The sequence below is a fragment of the Choloepus didactylus genome, chromosome 4, assembly GCF_015220235.1.
Source record: "Choloepus didactylus isolate mChoDid1 chromosome 4, mChoDid1.pri, whole genome shotgun sequence".
NCBI lineage: Eukaryota > Metazoa > Chordata > Mammalia > Pilosa > Megalonychidae > Choloepus > Choloepus didactylus.
Genome location: NC_051310.1, coordinates 37,850,102 through 37,868,098, shown reverse-complemented (window position 1 = coordinate 37,868,098; position 17,997 = coordinate 37,850,102). Strand labels below are relative to the sequence as shown.

The 17,997-nt window shown below is 44.5% G+C and overlaps 1 protein-coding gene across 3 annotated transcripts in view; it reads left to right on the top strand.

Annotated features, from left to right (window-relative positions):
• The window catches only part of RGS6 (regulator of G protein signaling 6), a 629,792-nt gene that overhangs the window by 577,653 nt on the left and 34,142 nt on the right, over window positions 1-17,997 (top strand). For all 3 annotated transcript variants that reach the window (XM_037832376.1, XM_037832375.1, XM_037832377.1), the window contains exons 14-15: window positions 6,142-6,267; window positions 13,557-13,743. In XM_037832376.1, coding sequence (XP_037688304.1) covers window positions 6,142-6,267; window positions 13,557-13,743 — 313 coding nt within the window. The remainder of the gene's footprint in view (window positions 1-6,141; window positions 6,268-13,556; window positions 13,744-17,997) is intronic.

The window sequence follows — 17,997 nt, the reverse complement described above, 5'->3', positions numbered from 1 at the left end:
CAATGGTGTGGTTCATTATTTGAGTTCCCTCTGGCAGGATTTCCTCTGAACCATTCAGGCGGCTATAGGGTGTCTCCTGAATATATTAATGGGTGGGCACAGGTAAATTGCCAGGTTCCCCTCTGGGTCCTAGGCATGTGGTCCAAGAACACACTAAAAGGCTGGGTCCTCTCAGCATTAAGACTGGTGGCTGCAGAAGCCTCTCCTTCCCTTAGTGTGACATCCCGGAATCCAGGGGCTCTGCTCTGTATCTCAAGCCTTGATAGAATTTCTAAAGCATCTCCCTACCAGGCTCCCCAGCAAGTCCACTCTTCTCTCTTCTGCTGATGTCTTAAGGGAACCCAGTTAGAGTGCTTGAAGCCAGTGAGAGATAGTGTCTTTAGAGGTCCCCTGCTGGCTGAGCTGTTTTTTCCCTCTATATTTGCTGTTGCACTCCAAGGTTAGCAGAGGTTCTACCCTCTGGTCTTATGGCTCATTTTAGAAGTCTGCCAAAAAAATGATTACCATGTGGAGTCTGTGTTCCATATTTCTGAATTTCTTTCATATGCCCCCCTGTCCAATGCCCACCCAGTGCCTCCACTTCCAGTCCTACTGCTCAGAGCTTGCAGTTTTCTCAAGCTTCTGTCGGGAAACCCAGCTACCTTCTTCTCAGGTGGCCCCTCTGGAATCATAGGCTGCTCCAAATCAGCTTTGCCACCAATCCAATCCATCTGCATCAGATATTCCTGAAATTCCTCAAAGTTTATCATCTACTGATAGGAGATTTCTTTGCCTCTACATGCTATGGAATTTTTATACTTCACTCAACTCCAGACTTTTGCCTGTTCCATCTTCCCGGGCTGCTGTTCCCCTGGATGCTCAACTGCCTGGCTTTTGTCATTCATGGCTCTCTTGGCATTGGCGTCCCCTTCTCAGAAAGGCCTTCTGTGGCCTCCCAACCTAAAGGGGCCACCCCCATCCACCCAGTCATTCTGTATCAAACCCTCCCCATGGTTCTGTTTCCAATAGGACTTATATTTTAGCATTTAGACCTGTGCCTGGCACTCCAAAATAGAGGTCAGATGGGTAGATGGAGAAATGACTAGTTGCCTGGTATTTCATTGGTATTTGGGAAAGGAGGAGAGGTAAATGAATGAACCAAATTCACCAGGATGAAACTGGTAGGTCTTCCTTCATTGTTGAAAGTCAGCAAAGAAGCATGCAGTTGTTTGGGGAAATGGCAGTCACCCGGCCTGTTGCTTTATCCCAGACTGCTCTGCTCTGTGTCCCTGAGGCTGTGCTTCCCACCCTAGGCCTGGTGCTTGGGTTCTGCTCTTACTGTTCAGGCTTCTGCTCCAATCTTAAAGCCTAAGCTAAGACAGCAGCCTGCCCACCTAAGGCCGAATCAAGTTACTTAGATGTAAGTGAAAATGAAGACGCTGGCAGTGGTGACAGGAAACTGTCTTTGGAAAAGGAGAGTGTGGGATCAATGCCAACCTTGCACTTCAGCCTAGAAATGGTTCTTGCCCGTGAAAACAAAGGCTGAAGAGGACCGATAAAGTCTCATTTGTTCCTCAGTTTTGGTTTGGTTAAACAAGTAAGTATTGAGAACCTACTATGTGCTATATTCTGAGCAAGAAAGTCTCTTAGATACACATGCAGCAGGGGAACTAAAACATGCTGTCTTACCACCTGGCTGCAGAATTCCTCTTTGTTTTGCAAAGTTCATTAATAAGCCTCTTGGGGGCAGAAAGCAATGGCTCAAGGGCAGGGGTGTTGGCAGACACCCAAACGACAAAGTTAGAAGGTTGTGCTGTGCCACATGAGTAAGTAAGAATTTATTAATTGTTTCTGAGAGAGACGAGCTAAGGTACAGTGCAAAGCAAGGGAGGAGAGAGACGCCAGGGTGATGGTGGAAACAGGATGCTGTGTGGCACCAGGAAAATCCCTACCACAGAGGGGACCGAGTACCTTTCGGAACAGGAATGTTAAGCATGTGATTTTTAAGTCGTTTGCCACTGGGTGGTACAACAGGTACCCCCTTCTTGAGACCCTCAAATTTCAGTAGAGGTTCCCTGTTTTAAGCTTCCCAGGAATCTGTCACAAATACCACACAATGGGTTGGTTTAGATAACAGGCATTTATTGGCTCATAGTTTTGTGGCTAGAAGTGGTCCAAAATCGAGATATCAGCTTGTTTGCTGAAGCCTGTAGGGTTCTGGTACTGGCTGCGGGTGATCCTTGGGATTCCTTGTTTTATATCATCGCCAACCATTGCTTGGTGATGTCCTTCCTCTCTGGCTTCTGTGACTTCTGGATTCTCTTTACAAGGCCTCCAGTAATCCAGATTAAACCCACCCTCATTAGTTAGGCCACACCTTATCTAAAAATAACATCTTCCAGAGGTCCTGTTTACAGTGGGGCCACACCCATTATAAGATTAAGAACATGTACTCTCTGGAATACATAACTCAATCTACCACATTCCCAAAAACTTCATGCAAAGGGGATTTTTGGTGAAAAATGAGTCTGGGCAGGTGGAAGGATAGAGGCAGCATATGAGAAAACAGAAGTCATGAGATCGTAATCCCTTGGCAATTCATTTTAATCTGAGGCAGGCTCTGGACTCCCACTGGGCAGAGGAGTCAGCCAGACTCATTTCAATGTCCAGGGCAGAGAACATCATGGCCAAAGTCCAGATTGTACAAAAATGAGGAAGATTCTGTCTCTGCCCGCATGGAGACTACAAACAGCCCAGTGGAGGGCATCAAAAGCAGTCAAGAGAACATTTGGCAAGATGATGCAGAGTGTAGCATAAAATAACAGAAAGCTGTGCTTTAATCCTTTCTGCTTCACAGACAACTTATGGGATCTAGGAATCCAAGAATGAAAAAGTATATATTCAGAGAAAAATTAAAGGCTGCCTTTTTAAAGGATGGGCGAACCGTATGTCAAATCTATCTGAGGAAAATTCTAACTGAGAAGTTTAATTAAAGTAAAATAGTGATTGCCATGGCTCATCATTAAGGAAAAATAAGCCCAGTGTTACCAGATCATGGTTGGAGAAAATTCTGAAGTCTAAACAACACTGGGAGTGTGTCCCAGGGAAGTTCCTGGGATGTGGGAGGCAGGAACTTGTTGGGCACCAGTGGGCACAGAGGACAAATGAGAGTAAAAAGCATCCAACTAGCAATCAGAAAATTTTGTCAGGATAAGAAATGGGTGTGTAAGGACACATCACCCACATCACTGTAAACACTTTCTGATTTATTTCTGTTTTGTACTGAATGCTTGCTGTGTGAAAAGTGCTGCAGTGAACATAAAAACATACAAGGAATGTCCCCTGCACCCAAAAAGTTCACAGGATAGCTGGGGAGACAAAGGCATAAACTCTAAAAAGATAAATCATAAAATGTAATATAAAAGAAATCACAAGGGAGCATTTCCACACAATGGATGGAAATAAAGCAACTGTGGGTTCTGTGAATTGTTTGATCGAGTTGAGTCGAGGGAGGATTCTTGTACCAGCCATGTGGGGATGGATGTCTGGAAGTGGTTTGATTTTCAGAATTATTTGGTAACCACAAGAGACTGTTCAGTGGTGGCAACATGTTCAAGTCTGTTCTAAAGAAGATGATGTTTGGAAATGCCCAAGGAAAGACATGCATAGGAAAGTTGAATCCGAGAAGCTTTGATTAGAATACAACCCCAGTGGCCAAACAGAACTAGGGAAAAAGAAGTGATCTGGAGTGGCCAGGTGTAGACACAGCTTTGTGAATGCTGGGCACCTATTGCTAATAGAACCCAGGGAATCCTGGCTCTCTGGGCCACCTTGTTTATGCTGAAGGGTAACCTTGGAGCTTTCTAGATGTCCTCAACCTCTGCCCCAGGCCTCCCAATCTGCATCTACAGTGTGTTCCCAAGTTTTCTGGCCCACCCTGCAAACGGCCCTTCTCCCACCCCTTCCACTACCAGGGAACCTGATGGGATGAATGTGGACTTACTGCCAGAAAGTGTTATGGTGGTGAGTCTGTCCTTGAGGCAGTTATTGCAAGCCTGAGCTACTTTCCACACCTGGCTCTCTGAGCTCAGCCTTTGATGGGGTGCAGGTGCCAACAGCACTGCCCTTCAGAGTCCCAAAATCTTGGCTGTCAGAGAGCAGATGGTTGCACCAACCCCAAGTCATAGCATGACCCTGACAGAAAGAGGCAATATCCTCCAGCCCTCTGGGACTTAAATTTGCAGCTAGCCTCAACCTTAAGAATATCTCTCCATAAAAAGGGCTTTTTGTCCCCTGGAAAATTTGGAGATGATTAGTTCTGTAGCTTGAGTTCAGACAACCTAGGACCTGTCTTCTTGTCTTGTAAAAGGCCCAGCCTAGAACTTTGTAGAGACTATTCATGGAATTCCACCATGTTTGACCCAATGGGCTTCGTCTGCCCCTCACTATCGGGCCCTGCCTGGAGATGCAGAGTTGTACAGCAGGAGCCTCTCTAAGCCCTAAGCACATAAGCTATGTCACTGCCCTTGGATTGAGAAGACCCTACTGTTGGTGATTATGTCTGCAGAAATAGAAGGGTTGAGTTTGGATGGTTTAAGTCTAGAGTTGTGCTTTTCAACACAGTAGCAGCTAGCCACATGTAGCTATTTAAATTTAGATTTTAAGTATTTAAAAATAAATGAAAAATTCCATTCATCAATCACACTAGTCACATTCATGTACTCAGTAGCCACATATGGCCAGTGGTGATGGTATTGGATAGCAAAGAAATAGAATACTTCCATCATCATTGCAGAAAGTTCTGTTGGACAGGGCTGGTCTAGAGCTATCTGCTTTCCAAGCCTTTCAACACACAAGCTCTCTTCCCCTTTAAGATAAATATTGAATATATGCCAATTCTATAGTAAGAGGAAATGTGATTTTATTTGCTTAATGTCTGTTAGAGGTAATAAAAGGTTTGTGTCGATTTTTAAAAAGGTAAAAAAAGGATTGCTCCACCAATGTTTCTGAAACTTTGATGTGCACACAGATCAGCTAGGGATCTGTTAAAATGTTGATTCTGATTCAGCAGGTCTGGGGTGGGGTCTGAGATTCTGCTGTGGGTCCACAGACCCCACCTTGAGTGGGAAGCAGTTACAGTATATGACTTGTAAACTAGGACCCTATGCCCTTTGAAGGGCCAGGAAATGGGTACAGTAAGTGAACTTTAAATGGAAAGACAGGAGTCGCAGGAAATGTTTTCATCTTCAGACACCAGAAAAATAAGACCAACGCCATTCTCACAATGCTGCTCCATTCCGAGGAGGATCAGATGAACTTGAGGCAACACAGCCACGGCTAGCCATGTGGCCGAGCAGCGTCAAGAGCTGGGCTCAGGAGCCACGCTGCCTAGATTAGAATCTCAACTCCACTGTGTCCTAACTGTGTGTCCTAACCTCCACAGGCCTCAGTTTCCTTATCTACAAAATGAGGATACTACTAGTACATTTTTCAGAAAGTATTTGTGGGGATTCAGTGAATTTACAGATATAGAATATGTGGAACATTGCTACCCATCATAAGCCCTGGGTGAGTGGTTAAGTGAATGAATGAATGAATGAATGAATGAATGCTGCACTCCTCTTCTAAACAAATGAAGATGGTTTATGCCAGGTGAGTTGATGCCTTGCTGTCATAGGTTACTCAGCTCTAAACAGGACTCTGCTTCTCACCTGTGGATTGAGAAAGGGGCGGGAGGTGGAGGGCAACGTCGTTGATGAAAGATTAGATCTATGAATCATTCTGCCTTATAGTAAAAGTGAAAAAATTATGGAGTCAAGAGCTGGGCCCATAACTTACAGAACAGACTAGAACAATCAAATAAATGGTGGTGCTGCATTTCCAGAGGACAGCAGCCAGTTGCCAGACAGCATGGCTCCCTCACCTAACTGCTGCCCCATTCAAATGCTCCTTTACAGGGACTTTTTACCACTGGTTGCTGTTGGTATACAAAAGTCTGCACTTGGGGTCTCTGCAGGTTTTTATTTAATCTGTCACGTATCTACAATATGTTTTCCTTTAGTACATGGCAGCAAAATTGATTTGAGTTGTCAAAGAGAATATGACACAGGCATTTGTCTGATATTGATCATTTCTGAAACCTTTTTTTTTTCCTCCTCAAAGCAAAGAGCCCAGCCAGCAGCGGGTAAAGAGATGGGGCTTCTCTTTCGATGAGATGTTGAAGGACCAGGTGGGACGGGACCAGTTTTTACGATTCCTGGAGTCCGAATTCAGTTCAGAAAACCTCAGGTGAGTCTCTCGAAGGTTTGAACCGTGTCACTGATGTTTGCGAGCAGATAAGCAGAATCAGTCTCTCTCTCTTTGCCTCCCTTTCTCAATAAAGAGTTATTATGGTTCAAATTCAAATTCCAGTTAGTCCGGCTAAGGTTGAAATGTAGAACTAACTAAAACATGTCAATGTTGTGATCACACCAATCATAGCTATACCACTACCAGCAGTTCTTAGTTCTTGAAGTCCAGATGATATTTGTTCAACTTATTGTCTTCATCACCTACCATAAGTACATGACTAAATTGATTTGATGGCATCATTCATTAATTAAAACCATAGAGGCACAACAATATGATGGTACTGTGAACAACTGATTGTACACTTTGGATGATTATATGAGACTATATCTCAATAAACTTGAATTTAAAAAAAAAAGTGAGCTGTCAACTTCAAAGAAAAAAACAACCATAGAGCCATGGAACTTCAGGTAGACAGGCAACTTAGAGACTCTCTCCCCCAAAAACTTCCTAGTTTGGAGTCCTGAATACATGACGGACAACAGAGGAAAGACGTGCCCATGGGCTTATTTCAGAATTTCAAAAAAGCCAAATAGCCATGTAATGGTTTCTGCAGTCATCTGATGCCAGTGAGAACATCTGATTATTTAAATTGGTCTGTGACTAATAAAGATGAGGTAAAATGTATTACTGTATTAATAATGACTGTTTAGAAGAAGAAAAAGAAATATTTCAAAACATGGGATCCAATGTGAGGAGAGGTACTTGATCATGAGGTATGTGGGATCTTGTGGTTTATTCAGGCTTTCATTGAATTAGATGAAGAATCTGAGTCACATGAAAAATGTGGCTTATCTAAGGTCCCTTCATGATCTTAGCAAACCGGTGACTTCTTAATGGGTAAGATGGAAAACTCATTCTTTTTTTTCTTGACACCAGGTTCTCCAGGCTAATTCCCATCTCCCAATGGCATTTTCTCAAAAATGATAGTTTTATTAAATTTTTTAAAAATGCTTTTTAACTTTAAAAAGTCAGAGCATAAGCCATGGACCTAAAGGATAGTGCCCTCTGGTGCTAATGTGCAAAAATTCATGTTATTCATTTAGACTTAGAGACCATCTCAGTCCCATTCATCAATCAGGTGATATTTATCACATACTTATACTGTATCCAGCCCCGTGAGAATCTTCTGAGGGAGGCAAGAAAGCCAAGATGCTGATCTTTGCCTACAATGACCCTGTAGGACCTTCAGGAAAAAAAATCACAAGAAACGATTACATCATTAAATGAATATGAATGAATGTGGACTCCAAGAACTGTTTCAGAAGTGTTTTATAAGAGAGGGATCAACATAAACCAGAGTAGGCAAATCATAAGCTGGACTTTGAAGAAGACACAGGCTATCAATAGGCAAAGAAGAGGGAGGGAGAATATTCTGAGCTGGAGGACTGGATGAGCAGAGGGTGGCAGTGGACTGTCCCACGCATGAAATCTTGGGAGGATATGTAGAAACCAACGAACTGTGTGTACTGATATCCTACTGGGCATCCATGAGCCTCGTGTAAGCCAGATGAGGTTGAGTATCTCATTTTGGGATATGGCAGAAGGGTTTTTTCCCGATGCTGAAGAATTATTCTAAACACATCTCAGAACTTCACTTCAATTCCTAATCAGTAATTATAACAGAAGGTTTGACTTCTGATATTCTTCACCTGGGCAGTGCTCGGGCCTGCCTCCCAGGCTGTCCCTGGAGATGAGCGCTGCTTAGGAAGCAAACCCCTCTGTGCCCAGCAGGATATGCACCCAGGTATCCATGGTGCTACCAGTTCAGCTCCCCCCTCCCTCCTCCTCCCTTTATGGTTCCAATGAGCCACATCTGGGAGTCCCTCCTGTCTTGTCCTCTCATCCCTATCCTTGTTGGGTCCCCAACATGGAGTGCTATAGACCCTCTCTGTCTGGACTGTTTTTCATCCTGCAAGTGGCCTTGTGGCCCTCTGCCACCCTCACCATTATGGAGAGTTTGAAGAATAAATACAGGGTGCCAGCCACTGTGAGAGGCCCAGGAGGAGGGTCTGCAGGCTCAGCTGCTCCCTTGCACAGTCTGGGACATTCATTCTGGAAAGCTCAGAGTATAAGCAGAGCCATACCTCAGTTGACACTAGTTGCATGAAATATGTTTTCCTCTTAAGCCCCAGACTGCACTGAGTTGTGTGTCCCTGGCAGGTGTACATCCCTCATCCTCCATTACCTCTTGTGCCTCTGCCAGCTCCTTCTTCCTATGACAAGAGGGCTGCATTTAATCTTGGGTTAAAGGGTGGTGTGTGTAAGCATGTGTGAGTATCCCAGTGACTAATCTACACCCGCAGCATGCATGCATAAATCCAGACTTAAAGAGGGTCCCCTATCATCTGTGACAGGAAAGAGGATAAAGAAAATAGTAACAGCCAGAGTTAAAAAATATATATAACCCAAGAGCTTCTAAAATCCTCTCTGGAGGCCCAAATTCCTTTCTTATGATATTCAGCATAATTGAATATACGGGAGAAAGGCTCAGTTTTAGATCATGCAACATTAGAACTCTTCAGCCACACATAGCAAGGTAATGTCTTCCTCTTCCCTTTTGATTCATTCCACTGGCCACAGATATTGGCTTATCACCTACCATGACCCAGGTCCTGAGGACCCAGAGCCAAGTAAGTTTTATCCTTTGTCTGGGGCAGCCAGGATGGCTGTGCAGATACTGTATGCACCCCTCCACCATGGTCCATGTAAATGTCTGCCCCTGGAAGTTGTGCAATATGGCACAGCTCAAGGATCCTGTACAACTGTTATGGTGGCCACACTGGGGCTGTCCCTTCTCCCCAGGATCAGCCATTGGCCAAGAACCAGGCACCTGGCATTGGACTACTGGAGCATGGGGGAAGGGAAGAAAGGAGAGAGACACAGAGAAAGAGAAACCAGAACTCAACTTGGTCAATTGCAAGGTGCTTCTCCACATCTGTCTTCCCTCTTACTTCTCTAGTAAAAGGAATGAGTACTTAAGTCATAACATCTTTACTATTGCACAGCATTTGACTGCCAGGTAGGTAGTCAAGTGGTTGAATTTCTACTAGAGCTTTGGAATGCGGAAGAGAGGAGCCACAAGGAGACACTGGTATTGCTCTTAAAACAGCAAAGTTTCACCATAGATCCTCTAAGGGAAGATTCCTGTGATGACATAATGTAGTTTGAAGTCCCTTTGGACTGTTTTTTCTTCTGGGTGAGCCTGTGCAATGAGGATGGGTATCGTCTCCAGGGACCGGAAGGGACATACAGCCAACACATCTTGTTGCAGATAGCACAGCGGTCGAATGTAAGCTCTCTGCAGCAGCAGTTACCTCCCTTTCTCCTTTCCTAACTCATCCCGAGCCAAGCCCAGGGCGCCACTTGACTGGGTGGGCCCAGGGAGGCAGCTCTTTGTGTGGTGCCTTTGGAACCCATGGGGACCCTGTCCTCCACCAGGCACAAACCTCTCATTATTGAAGCAGGGAGTTCCAGCGAGTTATTTTACCACATCCTTCTCCCTTCTCTGTGCATTTTCCCAGAACAATGACAGTAGATCCTTGCCGCCTTCATCCCCCTCTCCCTCACCTCCCCTGCACACATCTTTGTCCTCCCTGACTTGACACTTTCTGCTGCACGGCAGGGCACAAGTTAAAAATCAAAATCTGCAGCGAAGAGCATCCTGTACATTTTTTATGAGCTGTAACGTCTCCTGAGAGAACGTAGTTGTTCTTCGAAGCTGCAGATTGATTATCCTAGTTCCACACAGTGTCAGCTGAAAGGAGAAGCAATTAAAAGAGAGCACAGGGGAGTTGCCAGGTTCTTCTTGGGAGCTCCCGTCTCCAACAGTTGCCCCAAGACCTATGAGACCACAGAGCATACGCTCTGCCCAGCGGGATTCACCAACTAACCCAACCCAGGATTAGCTGGAATAGAGAAAACTCACACCACCCGTGAAACTTGTCAGCCTTCAGCCACTGCCCAGGGAACATGGCTCAGCCTCGGTGGTGGTGATGGTGGTTACTAATGTTGGTGTCAGAGGAATTGAGACCAACCAGAGGCTAAATCAAGTTTAATCCGTTGTTCCTGAGTGTTTGGGTGGCCACCAGAGGGCACAGAAACACTTCTTTTTGCCACTGAGTTTGCTTGTTTCTGGGAATGAACTGAAGGCTGTATTTTCTATTTCTAACCCATGGAAATTGTAGCTTATGAAAAGATGTGTGAGGATAGCAATGGAGGGGCTGCCCAGACCTTCCTGGCAGAATGGAGAGCTGCCAGCCACCATGAGGAGCCAGCCTTGAGGAGAAAATCCCTTTCCCAGGCAGCATCCAGGTCCTGAGGGAAAGCAGAGGCCACCTGAGGCGGCTCCTGAACCACCCACAATCCTGTCTATTGCTGCTTGGCCCTGGTGGCTCCTGAGCCCAGGCTGACCTTCCCCAAAGGCCAGTTCCCTGCTCCTGCACTTCTAAGGCATGAGCACAGATCCAATGCAGCACGGCTGCTCCCCGCTGCTCTGATGACCGGCAGTGGCTGGAGAGAGGTGGAACAGGTGTTCTCCATGATACCATCGTGTCCTTGTGGCCTGCCAGTCACGATGGCCCTTCTGCTGCAAGCCACAGAGCCTTAGTGCAGGGTGGGTGGATTTGATGCCACTGCTGGCATTTCATTTCCCACTGGCATCCTCGGGAAGGAGTGGGGTCTGCAGGCTTTTGATAAGAGCAGAAGCAGCACCAGCCTCGATGGACCTTCCAACCCCCAGAGGATGTGCAGAGAGGAGCTTCTATGGCTGCTTCCGGGAGGTGTGTTTGGGCAGCCTGGACTTGGAGTTCCCAGCCCGGGTCTGCAGGGCTCGCAGATGGCAAACACAAACCAAATCCTGTTCTGAATTTCAAATGGAGACAGAGGGTGTTTGAGCTGGAGATGGCAGATGCATATGGGAAGTCAAGGGCAGTTTTGACAGCATTTTTTGCTCTCACCTGAGAGTAATAAGGCAGGTCATTTCTGAAGCTGAAGTGGACAGAAGGCTGGGGGAGGGTCCCTGTGTATGCAGGAAGAGGAAAACATCTGTCTAGGGAATGACATCCTACCTCCCTTTCTCCTCCTCCTCCCCCTCTTCTTCCCCTGCCTCCTCCTCCTCCTCCTCCTCCTCCTCTTCCAGCATGCCTGTTGTTTTTTCTTTTATTTTTTTTACTCTTGGTTTTATCTGGCAAAGGGTAACTTTTAATTTATGCAAAAGTTTATTAAATTTGATTCTGAAACTTCCATTCACATCAACTCCAGACCTCCTCTATACCCAGCTGGGTGGTGTTCATTAATGCGGCTCCCAAATGATTCTGCAAAAGGGACCCCGAGCCTCAGTTGTCACCAGGAGCCCACAGAGCTCAGCAGATGCCGAGCCCTTGGGGTTCTCAGGACTCCTCGTGGGGCTCAGCAGTTGCTCCTCAGAGCAGACTGGAGCAAGGGACAGAAAATCACAGAAGGCATTGTCCCTGAGAGGGGGCTGGAAGTCTCCCAGATGTCAGCCATTGGTGTGAGCAATTGCAGGGGCCTGGGAGGCTTAAAGGAGGCTGGCCCGGAGAAGCTGCCTCCCAGCCCAGGCACGAGGGCTAGTTCCAGTCCTTTAGAAAACTGATGCCAGCTTCCTTTTGCAGGCTGGGTCTCCTAAATTCCACCTGCCTGACAGCTACTCTCACCACCAGGCAACCATTGCAATCGTTAGGAAGTCTGTTTGTATCATGACAGACCTTAGAAGGTGGGGCGCAGGGACCCAGGAAAGGGGCCTGGGAGGCAGAGGAGACCCACTCTTCAGCTCCAGTTACAAGGTTCCCCACGAACAATTCAGCAGGTTAACAGCTTCCCCACTCTTCCCTCCTGTCTTCTCTCGAGGGAAGGGGACTGCATTACTGCAGAGGGCCACTGAATGGCGCCTTTGAGCCACACACTTAGCTGCAAACATATCTCAGAAGAGCAACAGAAAAACATGCTTAACCTTAAAAAAAAAAAAGGTACATCTCACTTTGGGTGAAATTCCACAACAGATTGAATGCACTTTCCACCATGTCGTGGTTCAGCTTTTCTTGCCCCTGGATGACGTTCACACAGAAAAGGCAAGATATGTGTTTGGTTCTTTCCCTTTATTTGCCATTTTTCAAAATGATGAAAACCACAGGGCCAGGGACCTGTCCTCCTGTCTCATTGATAGGGAAACTGGCCTGCCCTGTTCTCTCTGCAGAGGGTGTGTCGCCCAGACCTGAGTCCTGCTGAAAGCCCTCCGCTCCCTGGGACAACTTTGGGAACCATCCTCGGGGCCTTTTCCTCTAGTTGCAGCTGCTCTCAGCAGAAAAGGGCTCATTCCTGACAGCTGCACCCATGCAGATACTGAAGTGAAGGATTAATAAGAGGCAAATAAAGAAGTGAGTGGGAGATTTTCCTCCATGGCGCTCCCTGGAGAATCTTTCAAAAGAAGGCCCCTCCATGTATGCCCCTTCGACTTTGTTCCCAGTGAGACCATCTTCGAGGCTACAGCCATTTATTGAGCACCTACTGTATGCTAAGCACTGTGCTGAACACTGATGTGAACTGGCCCTATCAGCTCAGGTTCTCCATCCACATCATGAATGGCTGGCTCCTTTCAGCTCAGATAACCCAAAAGATGCCAGGGTTCTGTCTGCTTGTGTCATCTTTCCTTCATTTTGATGCCTCCAACTGATTCCAACCAGATTTGACCAAGGGTCTTAACATGGTCTGTGTAGTAGAAAAAGGGCATGTGTTGGAGACGTGGCTCTCTACCAGAAGCGACTTTATCTCCAGGGATATTTGACAATGTCTGAGGACATTTTTGGTTGTTAAAACCTGAGGAAGACTGCTAATGACATCTCATGAGTAGAGGCCAGAGATGCTGCTAAACATCCTACAATGCGCAGGACAGACACCCAACAACAAAGCTGGACACCATCTGGCCCATGGTGAGGTTGAGAAACCTTGATGTAGATGGAGAGAAATCTCATTTTGGTAACTGGGAGCATATTAATCTCTTTATGTGCACTTCTTTACAGTCCTCCACTCTCATGGAACCCACTGGTATTTTCGGCAGCCCCATGATCTTCATGACCTCAGTGTCATGGCACTGGGGCAGATTCAGGGAGAGCAGCAGGATGAGTTCCACAGATGTCCATTCTAGGACCCATCTCCACCAGAGCCCAATGGTGAGCCCCAGAACTGATTGCGTGTTTATGCTTCTGTTTCAGGTTCTGGTTGGCTGTCCAAGATCTCAAAAAACAGCCCCTCCAGGATGTGGCCAAGAGAGTAGAAGAAATCTGGCAAGAGTTTCTGGCTCCAGGGGCCCAAAGTGCAATCAACCTGGATTCTCACAGCTATGAGATAACCAGTCAAAACGTCAAAGATGGAGGGAGATACACATTTGAAGATGCGCAGGTTTGCTCGTCTACTATGAGGGTTCTGTCCTGAGGTGTCCTTGTCCTGCTCCACCACCTGACCCTTCAACATGAATCCAAGACATTCTGGGCAGTGGGTATCTAGAATTTCAGATTTTATTATCTGTAAGGCCACCTACAGAAACCATTCCAGGTAAGTGCATGATGAAATTCTAAGAGAATTGCTTTCCTGGATTAGCGGTATTGTTACATTTTAGAAATATAGAAATTCACAATTATATGCTTTATCCCTTCCAGGAAAATCCCAAACTGTTTTACAAAATCTGAAGTCTTTGTAATAAGTCGGTAGGAGAATCTCAGAACCATAACACAGACTCTGTAAAGCGGGCAGGGGGAGCTGGCAGGGCATGAGCCAAACCCACATCCAACTCCAAAGACCACACTCACAACCACCACTCTACACAGCTTCCGTAATGGTTTTCAGCCAGGCAGTTAATATTTTTTGAGCACCCATATATTCTAGGCCCTCTAGCTGCGTGCTGAGATACCACAAAGAACAGACCAAAAAAAAAAAGAAAAGATAAAAGAAAAAGCCCCTGCCCTCAAGGAGGATATAGGCCAGTGAGAGACACAAGTATACGGGAACTTTCAACAGTGTGGGAAATGCCCCATGCAGTGAACTCTAGGCTTAAAGAAGTCCACAGAGACTCCTAATCTTGCATAATGCCAGTTAGGGCACAGATGCTGGCTAGGCTGGCAAAATAAACAGAAGCCACCTCAAATAGCGGGCTTTATCCTGAGGGCTGGGAGGTGCCATTTCTAAAGATAAGCATCAAATCAGAGGTTCTTACTTCCCAGCCCCTAATTTTTATTTCCACCCACCACCGACACACAGTGACAAGGCTTTAGGTTTTGCTTTTGTCTTCCCAACCCCACCCCTCATCTCTCTCACCCTTGGGTTCCCTGATAGAGAATTTGGGCAGTTTGCCCTCTCACACATCTAATTTAGGAAACTCAGTAAAGCTGCACTGGTGCAAATAATGGCATGGGAACCCAAACAGTGTCCCTTGTCATCTTGATTTGCCTTGTCATTGGCTCAGAATTGCAGAATGGAAACACCTACCGAGCTCAATGCCATCACTATCGTTTTTTCTCCCTGGTTATGAGCTCTATCTAATGCCTGGGCTAGGCAGGTTTGGGTCCATAGTGTTCAGTGCCTTTGCCTTATGAAATCAGAGTACTGTACCCCCTTTGCAGCTTGCAAGCAAAATGTGTGTGTCATGAGAAAATTTTTTTCTGGTCTATTTTTGTATGTGTATGTGTATATGCTCCCAAGCACCACATTGATCTAGCTCGGTGAGGAGGGTGATGGAGAAGCTCCATGGGGTTTCCTAGATGGGTGATCTAAAGCTCAACTCTCAATTACTCATGAGACACAAGCGAAGAGAAACTGGTCAGAACCACGAATCACCCAGCACCGTGTATCACTCTGAGAGTGACATCAGGAAGGATTTACTTTCATCTTTTATTGCAGAAACTTTTAAACTTGTGGAAAAGTGAAAAGAGCAAAATGACAAACCCTTACATACCCTGATCCAGCCTCAGGGGTCATCAGTACATGACTAGTCCTATTTTATCTGTGTCCCCACTCACTTTTTCACCTACCACTAGATTATTTTAAAGCAAATCCAAACCATTATATAATTTCATTTCTAAGTAGTTAGGTATGTATCTGTAAGAGATACTGACACTTCTATTTTAGCATTATTACAAAATCATTATCACACCTTAACAAATTAGCAATAATCAATAACATCAAAGATCAGACCAGGTTCCAAATGTGTGATAGTTTCATAAGTGCCTTTTTTAACCTATTTTTTCAAGTCAGAATTCTGATTTGAAAAAATAGGTTATTGCTCAGAAAAGGTCCACACATTCCAATAGGTATTGCTGTTAAAACACCAAAGTGTCACCAGAGATCCTTTATGGGAAAATTCTCATGATGATATAATGTGATTTGAAGTCCCCTTGGATTGTTTTTCTTCTGGGGAAACCTGTGTATTGTCTCCAGGGACCAGAAGTGTCTTTAATCTACAAGTTAATCTACAAGTGTCTTTAATCTACAAGTTCCCTTTACATCTATTTTTCTTTCCGCCTTGCAATTTATTTGATGAAGAAATCAGATCCTTTATACTGTAGAGAATCCCACAGTCTGGAATTTTCTGATTATACCTCCATGGTGCTATTTAAATATTCTTTTGTCATCTGTCTTCCCAGTAAATTGGGAGTTTGGTTTAGATGTTTAATCAGATTTAAGTTTAGTTTTTGTCTGCCAGACTACTTTATGCAGCAGTGTATTGTGTTCTCCCATCATAAGGCACTTTATGACTGGTTTTCCCTCTTTTTGTGATTTTAGCAGCCATTGATGTATATTGTCCAGACCCATTAGTTAACTACAGGTTACAAAATGATAATATTCTATTTCCATCTCTCCTTCTTTATTTATTAGCTGGAATAAATTTATAAAAAGAAACTCTCCCTTGTTTATTATTTGATTACCTAACAGAACGGTTCACACAGAAAAGGCAAGATATGTGTTTGGTTCTTTCCCTTTATTTGCCATTTTTCAAAATGATGAGTTGGTCTCCTAGCATCTTCCAATGATGATAAATTAATTTTGGTTTGGTTTGGTTTGGTTTGGTTTTAGTATCTTTGTAAACTAATGGATTTAAAACATATTTGATGTGTTTCAATCTAATTCATTTATTATTATTATTGATGCTGGAATTTTTCCATCTCTGGCCAATGGGAGCCTATTTATGTTGAGTCCTGACATGATCCTAGTGGCCTTTGATGTCATCCAAATAGCAAGGAAGGTAGGATGTTCCAGGCCCTGCCCAGACCTGAAGTCAACCATTTCTCCAAGGATCCCTGGTTCCTCTTGGTGGGAAATGGTTTTTAGAGACCACAGTCTGGCACTTAGGGGTGCTCATTGCTCCTGGGTTCCTCATCATTCCTGGGCCTTTTCAGCAAACAAAGCTAGGAAATATGTTGCTGTTTAAGATAAAAATGCATCGTGAGTTCACACTGCTACTTTCCATTCAAATTCAAAACCATAAGGAATTCTGTTTGACCCCTTCTTTCTTACTTCTGTGTCTCCTTTCTCCATGCTGAGAATCCTGTTCTCAAGGGCACTACTGATGATAACATTAGTACTTCATCTAATTACTAATTGGCTTTATTTTAAATTACCATAGAGCAGTGTCAAAATTGCAATACCAACCATAGCAGCAACCATATGATCAGTGCCTTGTTTTATTTGCTACATAGTATTCCATCATGTGGAAGCACCATGGTTTAGTCAGCCAGTCCTCTCTTGTTGGACCTTCATGATATTTGTCATTCAAGACAGATTTGGTGGGAGAACTTGGGAAGCCAACACATTGTGCCTTGACAAGTTTCTGAATCTATTGCCTTCATTAGTGTGGTGCTCTGCCATTTTTCAAAAAAAGGCACTTTCAAAAACATTACATCTCTTTCCACAGCAATGTTGTGAGCTGGACCAGACATGAGGATGCCCTACACATCCCCAACTTCCTTAATATCTGTTAGGATCGGTCTTCCATGAATTCAGTAAAATTCACTCTTCTTAAGCCAATTTCTGTTGTTAGCCTGTCCCCTTTTGTTTCTGAAGTGTGTTTCCACCATAAATACATAAAGTGCTTCTTACTAGCAGTGTGACCTTGGGAAGTTTACTTAGACTTCCTCAGTCTTCATTTCCTCCTCTGCAGAACAGAGATAAAATAGTACCCATGCATAGGGGTAGAATGACGATTAGGTGAAATGAAACATGTAAAAAGCTAACTCAAGGTCTAGTCCATGGTAAGATGCAGTAAATATTTACTCTCTTATTTTCCCAATGTCATTTTTTTATTCTTCTATGTTTAACATGTTTGTTGGGAAAAAAAAAATCAAGTAATTGCAAATAATCTTACTACTCAGAGAGAGCTCCTATTTTGGTATATTTTCTTCCTAGATTGATATATGTTTATATATACCTAACAAAATAGGGTAATTCTGTAGCCTGCCTTTTAATATTAAACCAGGAGTCAGAAAAGTTTTTCCTTAAAGGGCCAAATAGGATAGACGTTAGGTTTTGTAGGCCACAGTCTTGGTCACAAATACTCAATTCTGCTCTACAAAAGCAGGTACAGCATAACAAGATAATGACATAAACAACTTAAAGACATGGCTATGTTCCAATAAAGGTTTATTTCTGGACATTGAAATTTGA